This window comes from Emys orbicularis, chromosome 17 (genome assembly GCF_028017835.1).
Source record: "Emys orbicularis isolate rEmyOrb1 chromosome 17, rEmyOrb1.hap1, whole genome shotgun sequence".
Classification (NCBI taxonomy): domain Eukaryota; kingdom Metazoa; phylum Chordata; order Testudines; family Emydidae; genus Emys; species Emys orbicularis.
Genome location: NC_088699.1, coordinates 18,051,533 through 18,071,506, shown reverse-complemented (window position 1 = coordinate 18,071,506; position 19,974 = coordinate 18,051,533). Strand labels below are relative to the sequence as shown.

At 46.4% G+C, this 19,974-nt stretch overlaps 1 protein-coding gene across 1 annotated transcript in view; it reads right to left on the bottom strand.

Moving 5' to 3' along the window:
* P2RX1 (purinergic receptor P2X 1) overlaps positions 1-14,303 on the bottom strand; it is a 32,151-nt gene extending 17,848 nt beyond the window's left edge. The window contains exons 1-4 of the mRNA XM_065418223.1: positions 13,996-14,303; positions 5,772-5,919; positions 4,908-4,979; positions 2,269-2,338 (exon numbers count right to left, since the gene is read on the bottom strand). Of these exons, the coding sequence (XP_065274295.1) occupies positions 2,269-2,338; positions 4,908-4,979; positions 5,772-5,919; positions 13,996-14,132 (427 nt within the window). The 5' untranslated portion in view covers positions 14,133-14,303. The remainder of the gene's footprint in view (positions 1-2,268; positions 2,339-4,907; positions 4,980-5,771; positions 5,920-13,995) is intronic.
* Positions 14,304-19,974: the final 5,671 nt, after the last annotated feature.

The window sequence follows — 19,974 nt, the reverse complement described above, 5'->3', positions numbered from 1 at the left end:
AGGCTTTGCAATTCGTCTGTGGTTAACTCACTCAGTTTTAAAACTTTGGGGGACAATACCACTATCTTCATATGTGGGTCAGATTCACCCCTGTGCAGAGGGTCAGCACAGGGTCGATGCAACTCTTTAAACCAGCAAAACAGGTCTTGTGCCTTCTGCACAGGGGTGAATTTCACCCAGCAGACTAGGGCTAAGGGAGTTGGGTATGGCCAAAGAATGTGAGTCCATGGCAAAGCCACAAACAGATGCCAAGAGTTCTGACTCCCCCTGACCACTCCAGCAAATAGTTTACTTTGATTGTTAGGAAGCAGTAAGGCTTTGAGGATCAGGAGATCCTGTTCCTTGTGAGTCCAGATATTTGCTCAGTTTTTAGCAGCACCTGTTGTCACAGATCTAGTTGAGTGGTGTCTCCTAGACATTCACCACACTGCTGTGAAGGACCCAACCACTGAATCCTGTGAGCTGAAATGCTCCAGAATCTGAACAGGCTCTGTCTCTGGCTTGGAGTCTCTAGGCACACTCTTGGTAGGGGGTGTGAGACAGAGGATCTGCTTGAGATCCCATAGTCCAACTGCTTGGCCCGGGAACTAATATTGACCCTTCAGACTTCCCATCCTTAACCACCTTTCCCAAAACCCCAGCTGTGTGGATGCTCTGGGCTCACAGGTTAACTTTTCAAGGGCACGTGACAGGTGTAGCACATACAACACAGACATACTCTCTGCAAGTTTATAACAAACTATTGTGCTTTACATTTAATAGCATGAGAAATACCCAGATCTATACAAAAACAATAAAACCTACAGGCATTTCCCTGCCTCAGTTTCCTCATCACTCCAGAGTATTCTTTGGGCTGGGATGAGAATACTCTGGGGGTATCCAGGTCTCTCTCCTGCTGTGCATTGTTTGTCTTCACCTCTCTGCCATGTCAGCTTTCTGTTTTCTGATGTTGGTTAATCCTGCAGCTAAACCACCACCGTTACTCCCCTCCCCCATGAGGGGATGCCCGTCTCCTTCCCCTTTCCTGCCTAAAACTTCCTGTGTGGCTTTCTCTGGATATCTCAGTGTATCTTTCCCGTATTCACTCAACCTCTGTGGTTGTTAAAGACTAGCATGAACACCTGGGGGGTTTTTGTCCTGCATTTGGGGATTTTCTGCTCTCCCTCCCCTTCTGCAGAGGGGTAGGAGAAAGCTCAAGCCCAGAAGAGCCAGTTAACATATTGTCCAAGGTGCTTCCATCTGAATGGTCAGTGGTTGTGTTCTAATGACCCCCATCATCCCTGGGAGGGAGATAACCCTTGTCAGCAAGGATGGGGTCCACGTACACATAGAGGTATTCAATGATTCTTTGAGGTTGTCACTATGAAAATTGCTGTATCAGCCAGAATTCAGATGTTGTACAGACAGGGTCCCCACATTGTCACCCCTGGATCTCTCCCCCACAAGTTTCCAGGTTTGCCTAAGTAACTTTTAAAAATGCACAGACTGCAGCTATGGAACAGTGACCCCAAAAAGTAACCAGTTAATCGCCGCTCTCTGGTAGATTCTGATCACTCTGGCACGGAATATGGGAGTTGTCTGGAGAGACCTTACCAGGGTCACTCAGACCCCCTTGTCAGCTTCTCCATGTTTATTGCCTTTTAGGTGCACCTGCTTAAAAAACCCCTTGGAAATTAAAGTATATAATTAAATAGTGTCCAAGAGCATCTTGGAGGGTTATATATTAGGAGATAGAATGACCAGCATGCCCCATTACAATCCTGTTTCTACCTTAGTAAGCCATTTTCCTACCAACCTGCTTCATGAAATTATCTTCATGTCCTTAAGATTGGAAGAAAACCCCCTGAGAAGGAAGTTAGCAACGCTGGCATTCAACCTGAGTTTCTGCTGCCAATGAGGCACTGCTGCGGAGTGCACAGGCAGGTGTGGATGTAATAGTGGGAGTGGTTGACCCTTTTTCCAAAGAGTGGGAACAAGAGAGAATCTTTTCATGGTTCAGATGTATCTAACCTTTTCCAAACGGGTTCAACCCATCTCTGCTGACAGGCTGAAATACTGCCACCTTCCTTGCACTGTGAGAAAGTAATAAAACAACCTGTCTAATCCAATCTCTGCATTTCCAATATGCCTCTCATTGTACCGTCTAGACTAAGAATTGCAGGCAGCCTGTTATTCATATAGCACCAAAAGCACATTGGGGCTTCAGAGACAATGAAAGACAAAGTCCCTGCCCTGAAGAGCTCACAGTCTTAATGCCTTCCTTCTTACCTTGCCCCTGGCGACTGTACTTCCCTTGGATACAATCACTGTCATTATTGCATCGTCCTGCATCTGGCAGCTGTGATGAGAAAGAAAGCAAACATCTCTCAGTGGCTGGGAGTCAGGTATCTAGCAATCCCTCTCTGTAGTGTGCATGGGAAAGCCCTCTTCAATTTCAGTTGTCTTTAGACTAAGGGCTTGTCTACATGGGATATTTCTGCACAGCAAGCCAGGGTGCGAATCTACAGCATATAGCTTGCTGCACATAATGTTCCTCATAGACAAGCCCTCAAGCTGTGGCTTTAATGCAGAGTATCTCGAGTTCTGTATCACTGCGCATGTGCAGAATTTATGTCCCCCGCAGATTTCTTTGCTTCCCCGCAGAAAAAATGACTTTCTGATGGGGAAGCAAAGGGAAGCCACAAGAGTGGTCATGTGACCTTCCCCAGCAGTATGTTTCGGGTGCCCAGGGCAGCCGGCAGAGAGGTAAATCACTGTGGGGCAGGGAGCGGGACTGGAGAAGACCCGGCTGGTGGTTCCTACCCTGTGCTAGGCTCAGCTGCTAGTCCCGGCTGGGCTGGGGAGGTTGGGACTTCCTCTTCCCCTGTAAGGCATCCGGGGCCAGGTTAGACCCACCCCCAGATTTCTCCCCCAGCTGTAGGAAGCTCTGCAAACTCCTCCCCCCCCCCACACGCTTCCTGCACCCATTGCTCCTTCCCTGCATCACCCCGACGAGCCACTCACACACGGATCGCCACCCTACCAAGCCCCAACCAGCTGCACATGGATCCCCACCCCAGAGCCCCACTCCCCCAGCATCTGGACCCCCCACTAAGCCCTCCACACCCAGACCCCCCTGCCGAGCTCTATCCCCCCCACACCCAGACTCCCGTGCTGAGCCCCAACCTCCTTCCCCTGGATCCCCCCTGCAGAGTCCCATTACCGTTGCACCCAGAACCCCCCAACAAGCCCCTGTGCATCCAGATCCCCCCGCACCCAGGTCCCCCACTGAGCCGCCCGCACCCAGATTGCCCCACATAGAACCCTCTCAACCCACACCTGGATCCCCTGACACTAAGCTCCTCCACATTTGGATCCTGCCTTGCTGAGCCTGCCTGCCCACACCTGGTGCACCTGGCACAAAGGGGCAGGGCCCTGGGGTGTTTCTGGGGGAGGCCTGGTCCTTGCGCTGTGTCAGGGTTGGGTGCAACCTCACTGCTGAGTCTGTGTCCCGGGGGGAGCTGTACAGTGATCTCCCACCTCTGTGCAGCCAGTGGCCTATGCTACCCAATGCCATGCTGGGGCCTCCACATTTATTTGTCAAATACAATTTGCAGAATTTTGCACAATTTTAAAATTTTTAATTTTTTGGCACAGAATGCCCTCAGGAGTAAAGTACAAAGGAGGCAGGGGGTAAACTCCAGCCAGCTAATCAACTGTAGTAGATAATCCAACCCTCCCAAAGGCCCTGTACTGGTCCTGGTTATATATGTTGGCTGGATTCTCAATGGTGTTCAAGGGGACTTGCATGCTCAAATTTCCATTTAAAAATTAATGGGGACTTGAGCATCCAAATCCTTTAAATGCCGTTAGAAATCTCAGCAGACTGTGGAGATTGAGCGCAGGTGACTGAGTGCAGGTAGCTGCAGAAGACCATGTACTGCAATGCAAGGTTTCCTTGCAATCCTTTTGGACTTCTGAGACGTGACAAATCCTTCTGACACCAGATACAGAGAAGCTGTCCTTCATGGCGATGTCTCCACTGAGCAAATGCAAATTCTCTGGAAATCATGTAACAAGAGTTATCAACAGCTACATGTTTGCTGTGGGGAGGATGGGGGAGGCTGAAAATAGATTTGCTAATGAGTGTCAGTACTAGGGATGTTTTATTATGGAAGGCAACTGTAGTACAGTGCATCCAACACATTAACTGTAGCTTTCCCTTGCATTATAAACAGCATATTTCTTTGCCAAGAATCTTAATATCCATAAAGCTAAAGATCAGAAGCTTGCTACTAGCAAATTGGTGGGAAAATAGTGAGCTGTGTTACCCCCGCAGAGATGGGACTTTGCTACTACAGGGAAAAATTCCACCCTGGCCTGCTCTAGTTTAGAGACTGTCTCTTATCCATTAGGGAGGAATTTTTTGTGAACTGACTTGCCTATCACTAGGCATAGAGGAAACTTGTGACTCCAGGTTTCTTATTGAAATAACCAGCCAAAGCGAGACAATTCCAATGTCTCATCATTGGTTCAGTGGATGGGCCAGTAGACCGGGAGTCAGGAGAGCAGCTGTTTCCAGTTCTGCGACCTTGAGCAAACCTCTTCCCCTTCTGTGCCTCAGTTTCCCCATCTGTGAAATGATGGATGATGATGATGATACATGATGGATTAATATAGTGTGGTACAATAAGAACTGACCTAAAGCTTCCACAAAACTTGGACTCAAACACTGAGGTGTGATTGAGTTTGGGTAAATTCTCTACAAGTTCTTTCATTTGGGGGATTGGCTGGAATTTTAGGCAAATATTTGGGGTGGGGGGAGAGAAAGAGTCCTGATTTTTCTCCCCTGAATGTATTCACCCATCCCTAATAAACCTAAATTAAAAAAAAGAAAATCCCTGCAAATATAAAACAATTCTATTTACCTCAGGGCAAATATCCTGCTTCTGTCCAGGGGTGATAATGACGTTCGTCATCACCACAAATGAACTGTCCCCCTACAAAGAGGAATGCGATCAAGTCAAAGGTGGAAACTTATTTTCAAGTGAGTCATCATGATGGGGTGGGAGTTACTGGGTGGAAGGTGTTACTGTTATGCAAAAACCTTCATCTGACCATGGCCCAGGAGGTAAACAACCCCACCTAGAGCACGTACTGGCAGAGGTTGTCAGGCTGCCCATCCTTCCTCCCTTAGGCAGACTCATCCTTAACCCTCTTACCAACACCACTACTTTAAAGACTTAACCAGATGGTTGCTCGTGAGAGTCAGGCAGTCTCTCCCGTGGATAGTAGAGATGCTACAAGGGGGAGCAGTAGGAGGAAATGGAGATAAAATATCACCCAGCCAAATAAGGAGACGAGGGACAATGGGGCCAGCAATGATTATCTGTGAAGTTCTTTTTCCTGGGGATACATCATTTTGGGCTGCTGCGCCTCCCTCAGAGCCTCATCAGCAGTTTGGACCCCCTGCTTTGGAGAGGGGACAAGGAGCCCCCAATAAATAGTAACTAGTCATGAGCTGACGGTAACCTGTAGTCTGATTTTTTTTCAGAGGTGCTTCACCTTCAGTTCTTATTGACCTTAAGGGAAGTGGCAGATGCTCAGGACCTCTAGAAATAAGGCCCTGAGTGTGTTGCCGAACGGACGCCCTTTCAGACAGTGGTAGCCCAGCACATCCTGCCAATTCACAGAGAAGGCTGTAGAGCTGAAGAGTCATTTGTTGGTTCCCTCTCCTCCGCAAGGTGCCAATAAAGAACAGTGATTAGAAAAAAGCCCTCCCTCCTCCTTACCTGAGGTGGGAAAACATAGTCGGCCACATCCCAGACGTGTGGGCCTATCCCGCTAATGTTAGTAACGGTTAAACCTTTGAGCTTCACCGAGACCGAGCTGATGATGCCGTCCTGTGACTGATAACCCTTCTCATAGAGGAAAACCCACCTAGGCAAACAAAGTCATTCAGATGAGTTACAGAACATCACATTCATTAGGAATACAGTGGGGTATCTGTTTTTTGTCTAGTTACCAGGATGGAGTAGACATAGAATGGGCTCCATTTGCAGAATGGGAAAAGCACAGATATTCCAGAAGGAGGAAGCACAGTGCAGTGGTTGAAGAACAGCACTGTGTTTGGGGACCTGGTTCTGTTCCTCATTCTGCCACTGACTCCTTATGTGACCTTGGGCTTAACTGAGTTGCCTACGTTTTCAAGCATGGCCTGGTTTCTTTGGGTCTCCCACTTTAGAAGCCAAAGGCCTGACTTCCAGAGGTGCTGAATATCGCCAACACTAGGTCTGTGATGGCGCTAGCCCCTCTGAAAATCAGACTCATGTGGCTTTTGAAGTTGGACACTTTCTGAGGCACTCAGAAGTAGAGGCCATGCTAGAAAATTTGATCCTTAACCAAGTCTACAGGTTTCAATTTCCCCCATCTATAAAACGAGGGTAACAAAACTTACCCATCTCACAGGAGTGTTGTGAGTCTTAACTCAGCCATGTTGGTAAAGTACTTGAAATTGTAGATGGAAGGAGCTATAGGTAGATTTGAAAAGCATTATTACTGAGTTATTTCTGTGCAAAATATCTTGAAATATATTTTGAAATTCCTGGTGGGAACAGGAATTGGTTCAGTTCAAACAGAAACCACCCTGAAAGAGAAACCGACTCAAAATTTGAACCTAACCCAAACCAAACTTTGGTGTTAAAAAAAAAAAATCTACCATTCCTTTTTGCACAACCCCGCAAGTCCTGGTCAGAGTATGGACCAGAACCACAAACACCTAAAATACCTTCAAGGAAGGTTGTTTTGAGAGACTTTTCAGCCAAGTCTCACAAACTTGCAGAGGCTATATTAACGTGTTGCAGATCTTGCAAGTCTCGCTCACACAACAAGTCTACTGATTCCACCGAGGATATTTGCATGAAGAAGGGTTGCGGGAATAGATCTAAATCAGAATCCGTATCTTGAAGGCCTTTCAATCTCTTCCGTTTATAGGCCTCAAAGTACTCTACAGAAACAACTCATTCAGCCTTACTACACCACCACAAAGTGGGGAAATATCTCCTCTCCCTTTTCAAAGATTATAAAATTAGGAATTGAAAAATTTAAGGCAGCCAGTGTGAAAGTCAGAAATAGAACCCACAGTCCTGAAAGTCCTAACTTACAGTTCTCTTTTCTAACCACTTGCTAACATGACCCCCCCCCCCCCCCCCCGCCCCTTAAATTAATGTCAATGTCTCCAGATTTCAACAAAGGCACAAAACGTGTGATAGTTCCATAAAGAAAGAGATCTTCAAACTAAAATGCATGTTCTTTACCTATGTGAATTCGGCAGCTTTTGCTGATGGCGTGGGTTGAGTTTGCAGGCAGTTAGCCACAATGTAATCTGTGTGGGGGGAGGAGGGGATCTGCTTGAATTTCCCTGCTCTTAATCTGAATTTGACCTCATGCTCAAGAGTGTGAAGGAACCCTCTGTCAGATGAAATTAAATCAGAGCAACATTTAATGGTCTAAATATCGCCCTGTCCCACAGTGCAATGTATGGCTGGTGTAACTCAGGTTAATGATTAGCCAACACATGGTCTCAGGTGACAGCTGGCAAGCTGAGGATAGCGGCAGTACGTTATGTTAGTTAGTTGTCTAAATATTAGTTTACAGATTACTTTATGAATGGTTCATCACATTTTATATGGCCATTAATACTTTCAATATGGCCAGATTTTAACATTAATTAACCTATTACATGAACAAACTGTCTTTTAATTAACTCTGTGAGAAATTGTAAACAAGGCCAGGTGACCATTTTGGGTTGAAATCCAAGACTTCGTGGAGTCATCCACATAAGACTCGGTCAGACTAAAAAAGGAGAGATCTGGTTTTCATCCCCTGCAGAATGTGGGCATGGATCCCACTCGCTCTGGTATGCAAAGTGAGTGCTCTGCTGGGGGCGTTTTCTAGGAGAGCATAGAGGCAGTGGTGGTGAACATCGGTCATTAGCTGCGGCGGGTGCCTGTAATTGTCCTGTGCTGCCTTCACCATGTGGCGATGTCAGAGGCTGCGCTCAGCTGATTAGTGTGTGGTGTTAATAATGGATGGATTTCATCCCTTCCATTTGTGGGCACCCTGAGCATTGCTCTTGATGAGGGAAGAACTGCATGGTAGTTTAGGGGAGTGGAAATGAAATATAATGCTCCTAGGATGCCACTTCAAATCCAACCCTAATCCATTTAACCTACACCCACTGAATGTGGCGCTGTGTCCCCCTGTAGTGGTGGCTGGGCTGTATATAGAGGTTGATGAGCCTGCTACAAAGATGGATCTTCTATATCAGGAAATAGAGACTCATGGTTTTCGATACTGAGATCCCAGGTTCAATCCCTGCTGCCGACGACCCACCCAGGAGAGGGATGTTACACCAGCAGTGACTAAAAGGCTGTTGGGTGGCCTCCACCAAACAAGACAGTGGTATCAGCCTCAGCCCAGCTCCTTGCAGACAGATGCCGAAGCAAAAATTCACATGCATCACCAGTGTTTCCTTTTTCCCATCTTAAAACTACAGCCATAGCAGGCTGAAGAGCACCAAGTTTTTAGCAAAGAAGCCAAGAACAAAGGGCCTGCTTCTGTGAAAGCCTCCAGCAAGGTGTTGTGCACCTTCAACTCCCATTGACTTCACTGGGAGTTCAGGGCACCCGGGGCCTTAATGAGCACAGAGACTGAACTGCCCTCTTAGCCATGCAGCTGGCTCCTCCGTTGCCAGACGCTGCAGGGAGCAACGTGGCTGGGAAAGCTTGTACTGCAGCTGTGGCTGAGGGATTTCAGCAGTTCCCATTGCTCTCACATGTAACGCATTCCCTATTGACATAAAAAGCAAATGCATTTAACAAAAGAAGAGATGGCCCTGGTGCCTAGAGAGACATTGCAATACCCATAGCCCCAGAGCATTCGGCAGGTCTGCAATACTTGCCCCTCATTAACAGAAAGGTAACATTCCCACAGTGACAAAGGACATTCCCCAGACCTGAAGAAGAGCTCTGTATGGCTCGCAAGCTTGTTTCTCTCACCAACAGAAGTAGGTCCAATAAATAAAAGATATTACCTCACCCACCTTGTCTCTCTAATAGGGATAAAATGATGCTCTCTGCCTACTGAGTCACAGAAAGCAACGCTTCTACAGGGCCAGCTCTACCAGATTTAGTAATCACCTGTGCAGCAACAGCTTTAATGCCTGTCTGCTGCCTAGACCCATTGCAGCATGTTTCTGGGGGCTAGATGAGAAAGTGATTGTGGGCCTGTCTTGCAATTTTTCTAGGGCAGTAGATGCTCAGAGCCACCGTTGACCTGCTTCAGTAGATGGTGTTGTACACTTGGACTAGGAACCTAATGCCATCTGTAGCCAAACAGAAGGGGAACAACAAGAATGCCTTGGTTGTGCCAAAATCTCCAGCCCAGGTTTCCTAACCTTGCCACCATAGCTGGGGTACTTAGGCAAATAACTGATGGATCCTAGGCAAATGAGTGAGCCTCCCAGTTCTTGCTGCCTGTAGAACTACTTGTGGAAGGCCATTTAAAAGACCTTTTTCTAAGTGTGTAGAGGGGGGGGGGGGGGGAAGGGGTTGATTTTGAAAACGAGCCTTCCTGGCAGAGGCAGCAGCTGGGAATCCAGAGGGAATTGAGACTTGTGGTTCTTGCATATTTTACTGGTGAATATATATATGACAAGATTCTCCCGGCAGTAGAAGAACTGCGCATCACTCTCTAGCATGGCTGGGACCCACTGGAAGTGTGGGAAGAAGAGTCTTATTGGTAACCAGACTTGCGTTTTAGTTTCTGGTATAGGATTAGACAGTTGAAGATCTGAAACTGATACTTTTTCCTGTGTGTTCCCAGACTAGACCAGGGAATAGAGCATTGTCTGCATCTTTCCCTCAGCATCCCTGCTGCTTATTAATTTCAATGGGTGACCCCTAGTTCTTGTTATGTGAAGGGGTAAATAACACATCCTTATTCACTTTCTCCGTACCAATCATGATTTTATAGACCTCTATCATATCTGCCTTTAGTCATCTCTTTTCCAAGCTGCACAGTCCCAGACTTTTCAATCTCTCTTCATATGGAAGCTGTTCCATACCCCTAATTGTTGTTGTTCTTCCTGAAAGCTTCTTGGGGCAGGAACTGTCTTACTAGGCGTGTACAGTACCGAGAACAATGGGTCCCTGATCTTGGGGCCTCCTAATGCTACTGTACTATAATAACTTCCTCAATATTTGGAGATGCTCAGATTGAGGATTTGGGTTCAGATCTAGCTGGCTAAGCCTCACTGTTGCTGGGGCTGGCTGGAACAGGATGCATCGTATCTGCTACCTGCATTCTGTACACAGCACACACCAAGACAAACAAATGATCATTTTTTTCACATGGTGTATGCTAACGCTCACTTCCTTCTGAACCCTCTCCTTGGTAAAAGAAACCCCAGTAGGACAACGGGAGGGAAAATACAAATTAAATAGCATTACAGTCTCACCATAGTTGGAAAAGTCTCTGCATGTAAACTTGTCGGATTAGAAAAACCCACAGGCCCATGCAGTAATGACTGCATGTGCTTGGAGTGCATTGATAACTCTATCTTAGGATGCACATAGATAAAAATAGGGTACAGAGGAAGAGGAAGTTACAGAGATATAAAGTTGCCTCTGTTTTTGTCAGTGGGCTAACCCCAACTTTGCTTCTAGCATGAGAACGTACAAGCCCTGTTGCTGCTGAAAACTAATAGACTCAGGGACTTTAAGGCCAGATGAGACCACCATGGTCATCTAGTCTGACCTCCTGCACACTACAGTCCACAGAACCTCACCCACACACTCCTGTAACAGAACCATAACCTCTGGCTGAGTTACTGAAGTCCTCAACTTAAAGACTTCAAGTTAGAGAGAATTCACCATGTACACTACTTTAAACCTGCAAGTGACTCATGCCCCATGCTGCAGAGGAAGGCAAAAACTCCACAGTCTCTGCCAATCTGACCTGTGGGAAAATTCCTTCCTGACCGCAAATATGGCAATCAGTTAGACCCTCAGCATTTCAGCAAGACCAACAGCCAGGGAAAGAACTCTCTGTAGTAACTCAGAGCCCTCCCCATCTAGTATCCCATCACTGGCCATTGGGGATATTTGCTGCTAACAGTCGCACATCAGCTACATGCCACCATAGGCAGTCCCATCATACCATCCCCTCCATAAACTTATCAAGTTCAGTCTTCAAGCCAGTTAATTTTTTTGCCCCCACTGCTCCCTTTGGAAGGCTGTTCCAGAACTTCACTCCTCTGATGGTTAGAAATCTTTGGTCTAATCTCCTTTAGGTTAAGTGGAAACCAAAGGTTCTATCTTTGCTATCAATGACCATTATGGCTGAGAATATGCAGCAGTTGGTGTCATTGCAATATCATTTCTTCCCAGAGGCAGGCAGGATACCCAATGCCATAATAATCGCCCAACAAATTGTTCTTCAAGAGAACTGGGCTCATTTACATATTAAATGTAAAAATAACCCTGCCTGGCAAACTTGCTTTCAAAGATAAAAAAAAGTCTAACTTCCTCAGGCTTGTTCATTAAGGGAGAATATAGTTATGATCTGCAGAAAGTTGGGGAAACAGGGGAAGAAACTCTTTCAGACAGATAGTGCAGCTGAGATGCTGAGCACTTGTGGCCATTAGAGGCTACAGTACATGTAATCTAGCATGGCAGAGATGGCCAACAAAGTCCGCAAGCAAAAGTCTCCCACACAGAGAAGGAGCTTTTCTCCCAGGCCTGATGTTGGAGTTAAACAAGTTTCACCCTTCTTAAAAAAATTAAAAAAGGGGGGGGGGGTTAGAATTACCTTTCTACCCACCTGGCAGCCATTTTTATTGCCTATGCTGCCAGCATATCATGGTTCGTGCCTTTATTGCACCTACCTGCTGAGGTTTAAAAAAAAAAAACCTCTGGATTCTGGATTTGGAGCCATGGCACAGGCTTTCCTGCCTGTTTCTCTCCAATGTTTTGCAGGTCGTATTCCCCTCCCCGACTCCTCTGGTTTGTGTTCACCCTTGAACCCTACATGGAGGCTGAAACTATCCCATTCTGCAATAGCCCTACAGCTCAGATTTGAAGATGGGGCTGGTCAGAAAAGAGTGGGACAGGGAAGGACGGGGAAAAAAAAATCAGTGAAACGTCATTTCTGTTCTTTCATAGAAAGTAGTTTTTTTTCAGCCACTTTCCAGACAGCAAATTTGGAGATTCAGGGCCTGCACTGTCCCAATGGCAGCAATTACTATTCTCACCACCATCATCCCCCTGTTGTGAGGCTGCTGCCCTGCCTCTAAGCAATGATTATTTGGGGATAAAGGGTATGCACTCGCTGCCCCTCCTGCAAATGCTACTAATTGCACATCTACAAGAGTTAAACAAAGCCAAGCATCACTCACAGTCCTACCTCACGCCATTAGACGTGGGAGGTAACAAGCCTTCTGCTGTGGGAAGCTAGAAGCCTCTGGCAAGTATTTCCTAAGAGGGATTGAGGTCCATCTTTAGGTCTTTTCCCCATCTTCAGCGTACATGGGGGAAATCAATATTATTCCATCACTGAATATACCTCACCGGATCCATCCCCACTGGCATAGAGAGGTGCAAATAGCTATGGGAGCAGGAGGTGACCTACTCCCATTCCACCACTGCAGCCCGCCTTCAAGGCTCCCATCCTAGAAGGGCAGTTCCTCTGGATGCTCCACAGCAGCCTCACCAGGAGAGGCTGCAGCAGATGTGCTGAATCTGCCATGCTCCTTACCTGGCCTGCCCCGAGATGGAGGCTGGTGCAGGGACCTTACTGCCTACATTAGTGTATTTCAGTGACTGCGGTGGCCCACGTGCACTCTGAATCACGTGCATGCTCTGTGGTGAGATTGTTCAATAGGTGGCTAGGCTCACTGGTGCAGAGATTCTGACCCCTTTTTGAAAAACACCCAGTGCCACGCTACAGAGTTTGATGGCTGCCTGGGGGCGGCCAGTTCAGTAGCAGTTTTTAGAAACAAACTTGTGATGAAAACTTCCCAGGCAATTCAGGGCACATGAACTCTTGCTGCTCCTTCTGCAGCTCTAAACACCCAGGGTCAGGACATGCCTTTCAGTTTGTGGGGAGCTTTAGAGACGTTTGCTTTATTTACTCCCTGTTTAAAACAGTTTCTGCTGAGCTCTAGCTGCCTTCAGGCCCGGCCTTAAGCACAAACAAAGCAAAGCAGACATTTGCGCCTTGCTCTTTTGGAAGCACCGTATCCCCTGCTCATTCTTTAACCCATAGGCTGGCCTTGCCTCCCTCTTGGGAAACAGGACCAGAGAGGGAGGAAATGTATGGCCTTATTCCCCTCCACTCCTCCTCCCTCTTTCAGCTGCTTGGGGCTCACAAATTACTAAGCCGTCCCTGTCTGCCTTTCTTTTAATATAATGAAAATAGTAACAGCAGGCATTGAGGGCCTGAACCAATGACTTAATGGGCTTTGGATCAGGCCCTTATAGAAGGCCTTTCCTCCAGTGAGCTTACCACGATTTACGACGTTTACATACTGGGATTGTTACACTCATCACGGACATGCAGCCACCTCTGGGGTTTAACACAGAAACTATTTAACAGTGCAGTACAACACTGCTCAACAAAGAGCTCAGGGCAAAGTGAATACTGTTTGCAGGTGAAATTGTTGGGAGACTGTAAGGAGACAAAATATAATTACCCACAACATTAGAATCTAGCGAATGCCCCTGTTCAGGGTGTCTAAGGATCATAAGCGGCAGGGCCTCAGCTTTACTTCTCATCCAGAAGGGGGCCGAGCAGAAATTCAGGTAGACAAGCCAACCAAGAACTGAATGTGTGGCAACGCTAGCATTGAGCTTAATGGCTGGTCAGCAGGTATAGTATCTGGAAAGTTCAGAAGAGCTGCCGTTTGGAATTTCTCATTGAAGTGAAAGGCTATGTAATGAGCAAGAAAAGCCTTACCCTATGATGTAACCAAGGACCACAAGCTGGATCAGCCGGAAGATGAGTCCCACTTTCTTGTTCCTCACCAGCACCATCCGGGGAGTGTCATATTCAAAGAAGAAGGAAGCAGCTTTCTCCCCGAGCTTGAGCCCCATGGCTGATGCAGCAGGACTAAAGCTCTTCTATGCAAATGCCTAATCCCAAACCAAACACAGGCTCTGTCGCTTCTGACTGTAGTGGGTGGAGCTCCTCGATACAAGAGGTCAAGTCTTCTGTTTGCACAAAAATCTACCAGTGTTTCCCTCTGCACATCTGGTTCCTTCTCAGAGAGGGGATGGAAACTTGCTCTGCCTATATGCTCACCTCTGCGTGCACAGTGCACTCAGTGTCTCCTTAGATGGTCTGGGGGTGGGGATATGAGAGTATGTAACGGAAGCATACAACCCAGGCTATCCGGCAGCACAGTAACTGCAGCACAACACAGGCAGGATGGGTTAACACTTACAAAGCGTTTGGACAATGCGGAGTGCAATGTAATGTGCTAAGAGTTACTAGTCTGATTGCTCTGACTGGGGCAGACCTGCTGGCAGGATCAGCACGTTGCCATATATAATTGTTCAGAAAGCTGAAATCATCCCAGGGTAACAGAAATTGCCTGTTAGCAAAAAATGGAAGTTGTGAAATCAATATGCATGGTCTAAGTCAGTTTGTAGATTGCTGTGGGTTACTGAAAGTGCATGGGCCCCTTTCCTGTTGTACGTTGCTCCTCCAAGCAACTGTATACTGGGAAATAATGTTTTTTCCTGTGGGTTTTGGGGTGGGTTTTTTTTGGTCTTCATGATTACAGCAGGTGGTGCAGCTCTCTGGTAACTCACTTGCCCTCCAGAGCTCAATAATTCACTCTCCTCTACAGTTCTGTTCCTTCTTGGCATTAGCATTGCACTGGGAGGTCAAAGGGTGAGTCACGAACTCAAAACAACAGCCCGAGGGAAGGAATTCGGATCTGAATGTTCGGTGGGGTTTGCATCCAGGGGTTTCTCTTGGGCCATCATAGAGATATGGGCTTGCCACAACGTTTGGATTAGCACTTCCCCAAAGTTTGGGTGTGGGGCCGATCAGATCTGGGATTTAGGTTTGGGCCTATCTCTAGCAAATACGGTCATTTCAGTGAGATTATAAAGGGATTGGCTATGTCCAGGAATAGGACTAGCAACAGCTAGAGAGTTTCATAAATGTTAATTAACCGTCTCACAATACACCTGGGATGTGGGTAGCTTCCTCATATTACAGATGGGCAGGGACTGTCTTTTTGTCTTGTGTTTGTACAGCACCTAGCACAGTGGAAGTGCTAGGCCATGACTGGAGCACCTAAGTGCTATGGTAGTACAACCAATTAATAATAATACTGTAAATGGGGAAACAGACACTGAAAGACCATGGAATTTGCCAAGGATACAGAGGGAGGGAATCCATTAAAGACAGACTAAAAACATAAGCGCACTTGGTTCCCAGACCTGGGATCAAGTGAATATCTTGCCTAGGTTATTGACTGCCATTTGCAACAACCCTAGCTACTAGAAATAGATGCAATCCAACCTCTCACTCCTCCAGCCTAATGCAAACACTCCTGAACTTTGGGAGAGGTTAGATCCATAGCTAAACTGTATGACTCAGGCATGTCTCTAAAGAGATGGATTTGGAAGGTACAAGAGATCAGTTAAGACTGTGTAAACTAGGGAAGGTACATTTAAGAAATCCCCATGAGTTTCTGATTTGATTCCACTCCACCTGGATTCACAGCACTTTTCACTCTGAATTTCTGGTTCAGATGCATCACAAAGCAGAACCCAGGCAAAATTGCCATAGTTCACATCAGAAGTTTGCACAACTTGGAATTTCACTTGTTTTCAACTCAAATCCCATAAAATCAGCCCAGTTTAGCTCAGTAGTGGGAAAATTTTAGTGGACCATTGTGCAAACTTCAACTATGGTTCAAGCCTGTAAATGTAACCCAAATCCAGACAAAGATTTTAGGTTTCACTGAGAGCATTTGGAACAATTCTGATAATCATCCTCATGCTTCAGGGAATGTTCTGGGGGTGGGGGGTCAGGAAGCTTTCCTAGTACTCAGATAACTCAGATACTAACAGGGCCAGATTCTTGCACCAGTTGCATAATGGGGCATCTGGGGATTCTCTCTGTTTGGGAACCCTTAGGTGGAGTAAACCTGGTATAGCCAGATCTATGGTACCTGGTCCTGACTCCCTTAGCACAGGTGCTATTCTGGGGTTGTACCAGGGAGAAAAAGGGACATAGCCAAGCCTTCACTCTGGCTCTTCTTGCCTGGTGGAAGCACATTGGGACTGTGGGGAGAATTCCAGGTGGAAAAAGATAAAGCAGCATCACAGAGATGCTGCTCTATCTTATGCTGAGAGACAAACTGGCCTGCAGCTGCCCTCCAGGGTCAGGGCTGAGGATCTGAAAGGTGGTGGAAAGCCCCTTGTGCTCATGCTGAGCAGAGCTGGGGCGCTCTTGAGGATCTGGCCCATAATAATAACTTGCATCCATGTGAGAGTTTCACTGGTATCGATGCACTTTAGAAAGATAATGCTATTGACTCCTCCCCGCTTATGGGTGGGCAAGCTGGGTCAGAGGTGAAGAGACTTGCTCAAGGTGGCGAAGGATAGGACTACCCTCTTGCCATGTGATCTATGTAATGAATCTCAGGAGGAAGGGAGCAAAGACCTACAGCCACAGTGCTCCAGCAGGCTGGGGAAGGCTTCTCAATGTGACGTTTATTGCATGAAAATGAGTGCCAATAAATGGGCCTGGGCCTGTTAGCCTCAGACTGAGACTTGGATCAGGATGTGAGGGAGGGTTGGAAGTAGAGTTTTGGCTCAGACTCCTCTCTAGTGTGAAAGCTGTAGGTACAATGTAGAAATCCCACTGCAGGAGACCCAGCGAGGTTACCTTGCAACTTTTCAAATGGTGCGATTCTGCCATGACACGTGTATGTATGGGGTGGGGGGGTGGGGAAGACATAGCTTCAAGAGGCTCCATAATTATTGCCTCAAAGATTTCTGCACTACAAGTGCTTAGTTGACGAGGGTTTCCCCCCCAACCTCAACAGCCAGCCCTGCAAATTCAGCCTGGCCTCCGAGTCAAGCTGGGCTCTTCCTGATGTATGCAACATCACCAGTAACCAAGGAGTTATTCACAATTGTGTTGAATGATATAGGAACCAGGCTAATCTCCAACTCCCCCTTCCTCTGGCTATTGTGGCTATACCAGGCTAAGGAGAGGAAAACATGCTTTTTAAAATATACTTGTACTGTGAGCAGTTAGGGCTCTGAATACAAGCAGGGAGCAGACCTGTTGAGACATGGCAATATTTTCACCTAGTCACTTTTCACTTTCTACTGGCTTTAGCCTGGCAACCCTTTGACATACGGGCTCAATAATTTGAAGACTTGACAAACAAGAAAAGAGCTGAACCAATTGATTATAACAAGATCCTTTCACAAGACTACAAGGAGCCACTTGGTGCATTTAAAATAGACTGCATGGAAACACAGATGAACTTTCATAGTAACCTTTTGGGCATACCATGCGGCTTAGAAATCTAAATCAGATGGCACTGCTTTGCTTACTTCTAAGTGACGTGATGTAATCCAGGCTCCTAAGCCCTAGAGGATGTGGAAAACCATCAGATGGGAAGCCAAGAGCAAACATAAATTGCTGATGATAACCATTTAAGAGCGAAGCCCGATATTGCCACTGAGAAGAACAGACAGACCTTATAAGCTTAGACATCTGTTGGGGGGCGGGGGGGGGGGGGGGGAAGAGAATAAATCATAACCTACTGTACGAAAGAAGGCCTTTTAGGGAAGGCTGCACACCCTTGCCAGAGAAATGGGAATAAGGAAAATAGGACATCTAAATTTAACAGCAAACTCTATTGTAAAAGAGGAACTTGTAACCCTCTCCAGGACTTGGATTCAATAGAATGGCTAATCTTTCAGCTAAAGTAGTTTCCTTGGGAGACCATATTCATCTCCAATTTTAACATTTCTTCAGGCAGCTGTTGGATTGGCTGCCCTGAGTGACTGAACTCCTCTAGTGACTCATGATTTTTATTTTTGGGCGCCAAACTTGAGAGAACTTAACGGGGCCTGATTTTCAAAAAGGGTTGAGCAGCTGCTCTCTCAGAATTGGGCTTCATTAAGGTGGCGGAGCTGGAAACCCAAAAAGCTTATGAAAGCTTAGGCCTAAACTCTTCCTCCACATCCCGGGATGTATCTTCAGCCTTGCTATAGGCCTTACGCTCATTCACTTCCCAGAGAGGCTTTACCCACCTGCTTGTGCATCACTCGTACCTTTGCTCCCCAGTCAAGTCCCAACCTACTCCAGACTGTCTTGAGAGAGTCCCAACCCCACCCCATCCTCGCTCAACCCCATGCACCCATTAAAGCAGGTACCCTACTGTCTTAATTACTTTATTACCAGTAACCAACTAGCCTTGAAAGTATATTGTTAAGCTACCTGCTGCCAAAACAGCAGAGCAAGTACAGCTGGATAATGCACTGTGTTATTTATCTTGGGCAGGGAGAATAAACTCTGCCCCTAGATCTTTAGCACAGATGATTGTGGTAGTTTGTATCCCTTCCTAAACTGCAACATTTACAACACTTCCCTAATTAAAGCTTTGGTTCCCTGTTCATAAAACACATGAGCTTATGATAGAGATCATCTCATCTACCATCTGGTGGTGGTATAAAAATGCTTAGTTTGGGGGTTTAAAATTAAGTCATGTTTGCCAGTACTATGCTAAGCTGCTGCGTTGCAGGTAAAGTACTTAATTAAGGGACCCCATAGGCCAGATCCTCAGCTGCTGTAAACCATCATAGATCCATTGCAGCTCATAGTTGGGAGAAGGTGCCTTAGCTGAAGTCACTGGGGCTCTGCTGATCTACACCAGCCAGAGCTCTGATTCTGTGTGGCCTAAATGTAGGCTTTGCTTAATATATATTGACTTTATAAAAACTCTGATATTTTATGAAATATCTAAACTAATATTTCAGTGCAAACAGGATTTTAAACACTAATTGATGCAGCATATGCAGCTGAAACAGTGTGTAAGGCCTGGTCTATACTCCTGGTCTATAACTGTTGGGGGGGGGGGCGTGATTATTATTATTATTTTTTTAAGACCGATTGAGTTATGCAGGTATAAGTCCTAGCGTGGATGCAGTTATTCTGGTACAAAGGTGCCTTATACTAGTATAGTTTATTCCCCTTCCCGAATGGGAATAAGCTATACCATTATCAGCACTTTTATGTCAATACTAAGGGGAGGTTTATACTTTAACTATACAGATATAAAATGGCAGAATTTTCCAGTGGAGCCTACCCCTAAGAACCAAAAAGTGAAACCAACTACAAACAAAAGAGGCATGAAGTTGAAAACAGCAGCAACAGTGATCAGCATATTAGCATGTAAAGATTAAATACACTCAGGTGGTATTAGTAACACAGGGTAGGGAATGATTCCTTTCAAAACACTATCTTTAACCGGCCTGGAGTGCCAGTACAAAATGCTCCTGCAGCATGCGGGTCCATCCATCATCTTTGCCCTACCTCCGCCTGGGGCTAGCCTTCAGTAGTGACTCTTTATAGCGTGTGAACTGGAGGTTTCAAATCTGAAGTCAGTGGGCCTATTTGCATGCTTAAGTGCTTTTCTGGATCAGAGCCAGAGGGCTCGGCCCATAGGAGGATCGAGCCCCATGCTGCTGAACATTACTCGTCATTGTCTACCAGTCAGTCATGCTCAACATCACCACAACTTCTCGCACTTCTATTTAGTCACACTAAGATTTCAAAAGGACGGAGGATAGGGTGACCAGATGTCCCAGAGTGTCTCTTTCTTATATAGGCTCCTATTACCTCCCACCCCATCCTGATTTTTCACACTTGCTGTCTGGTCACCCTAACGGAGGA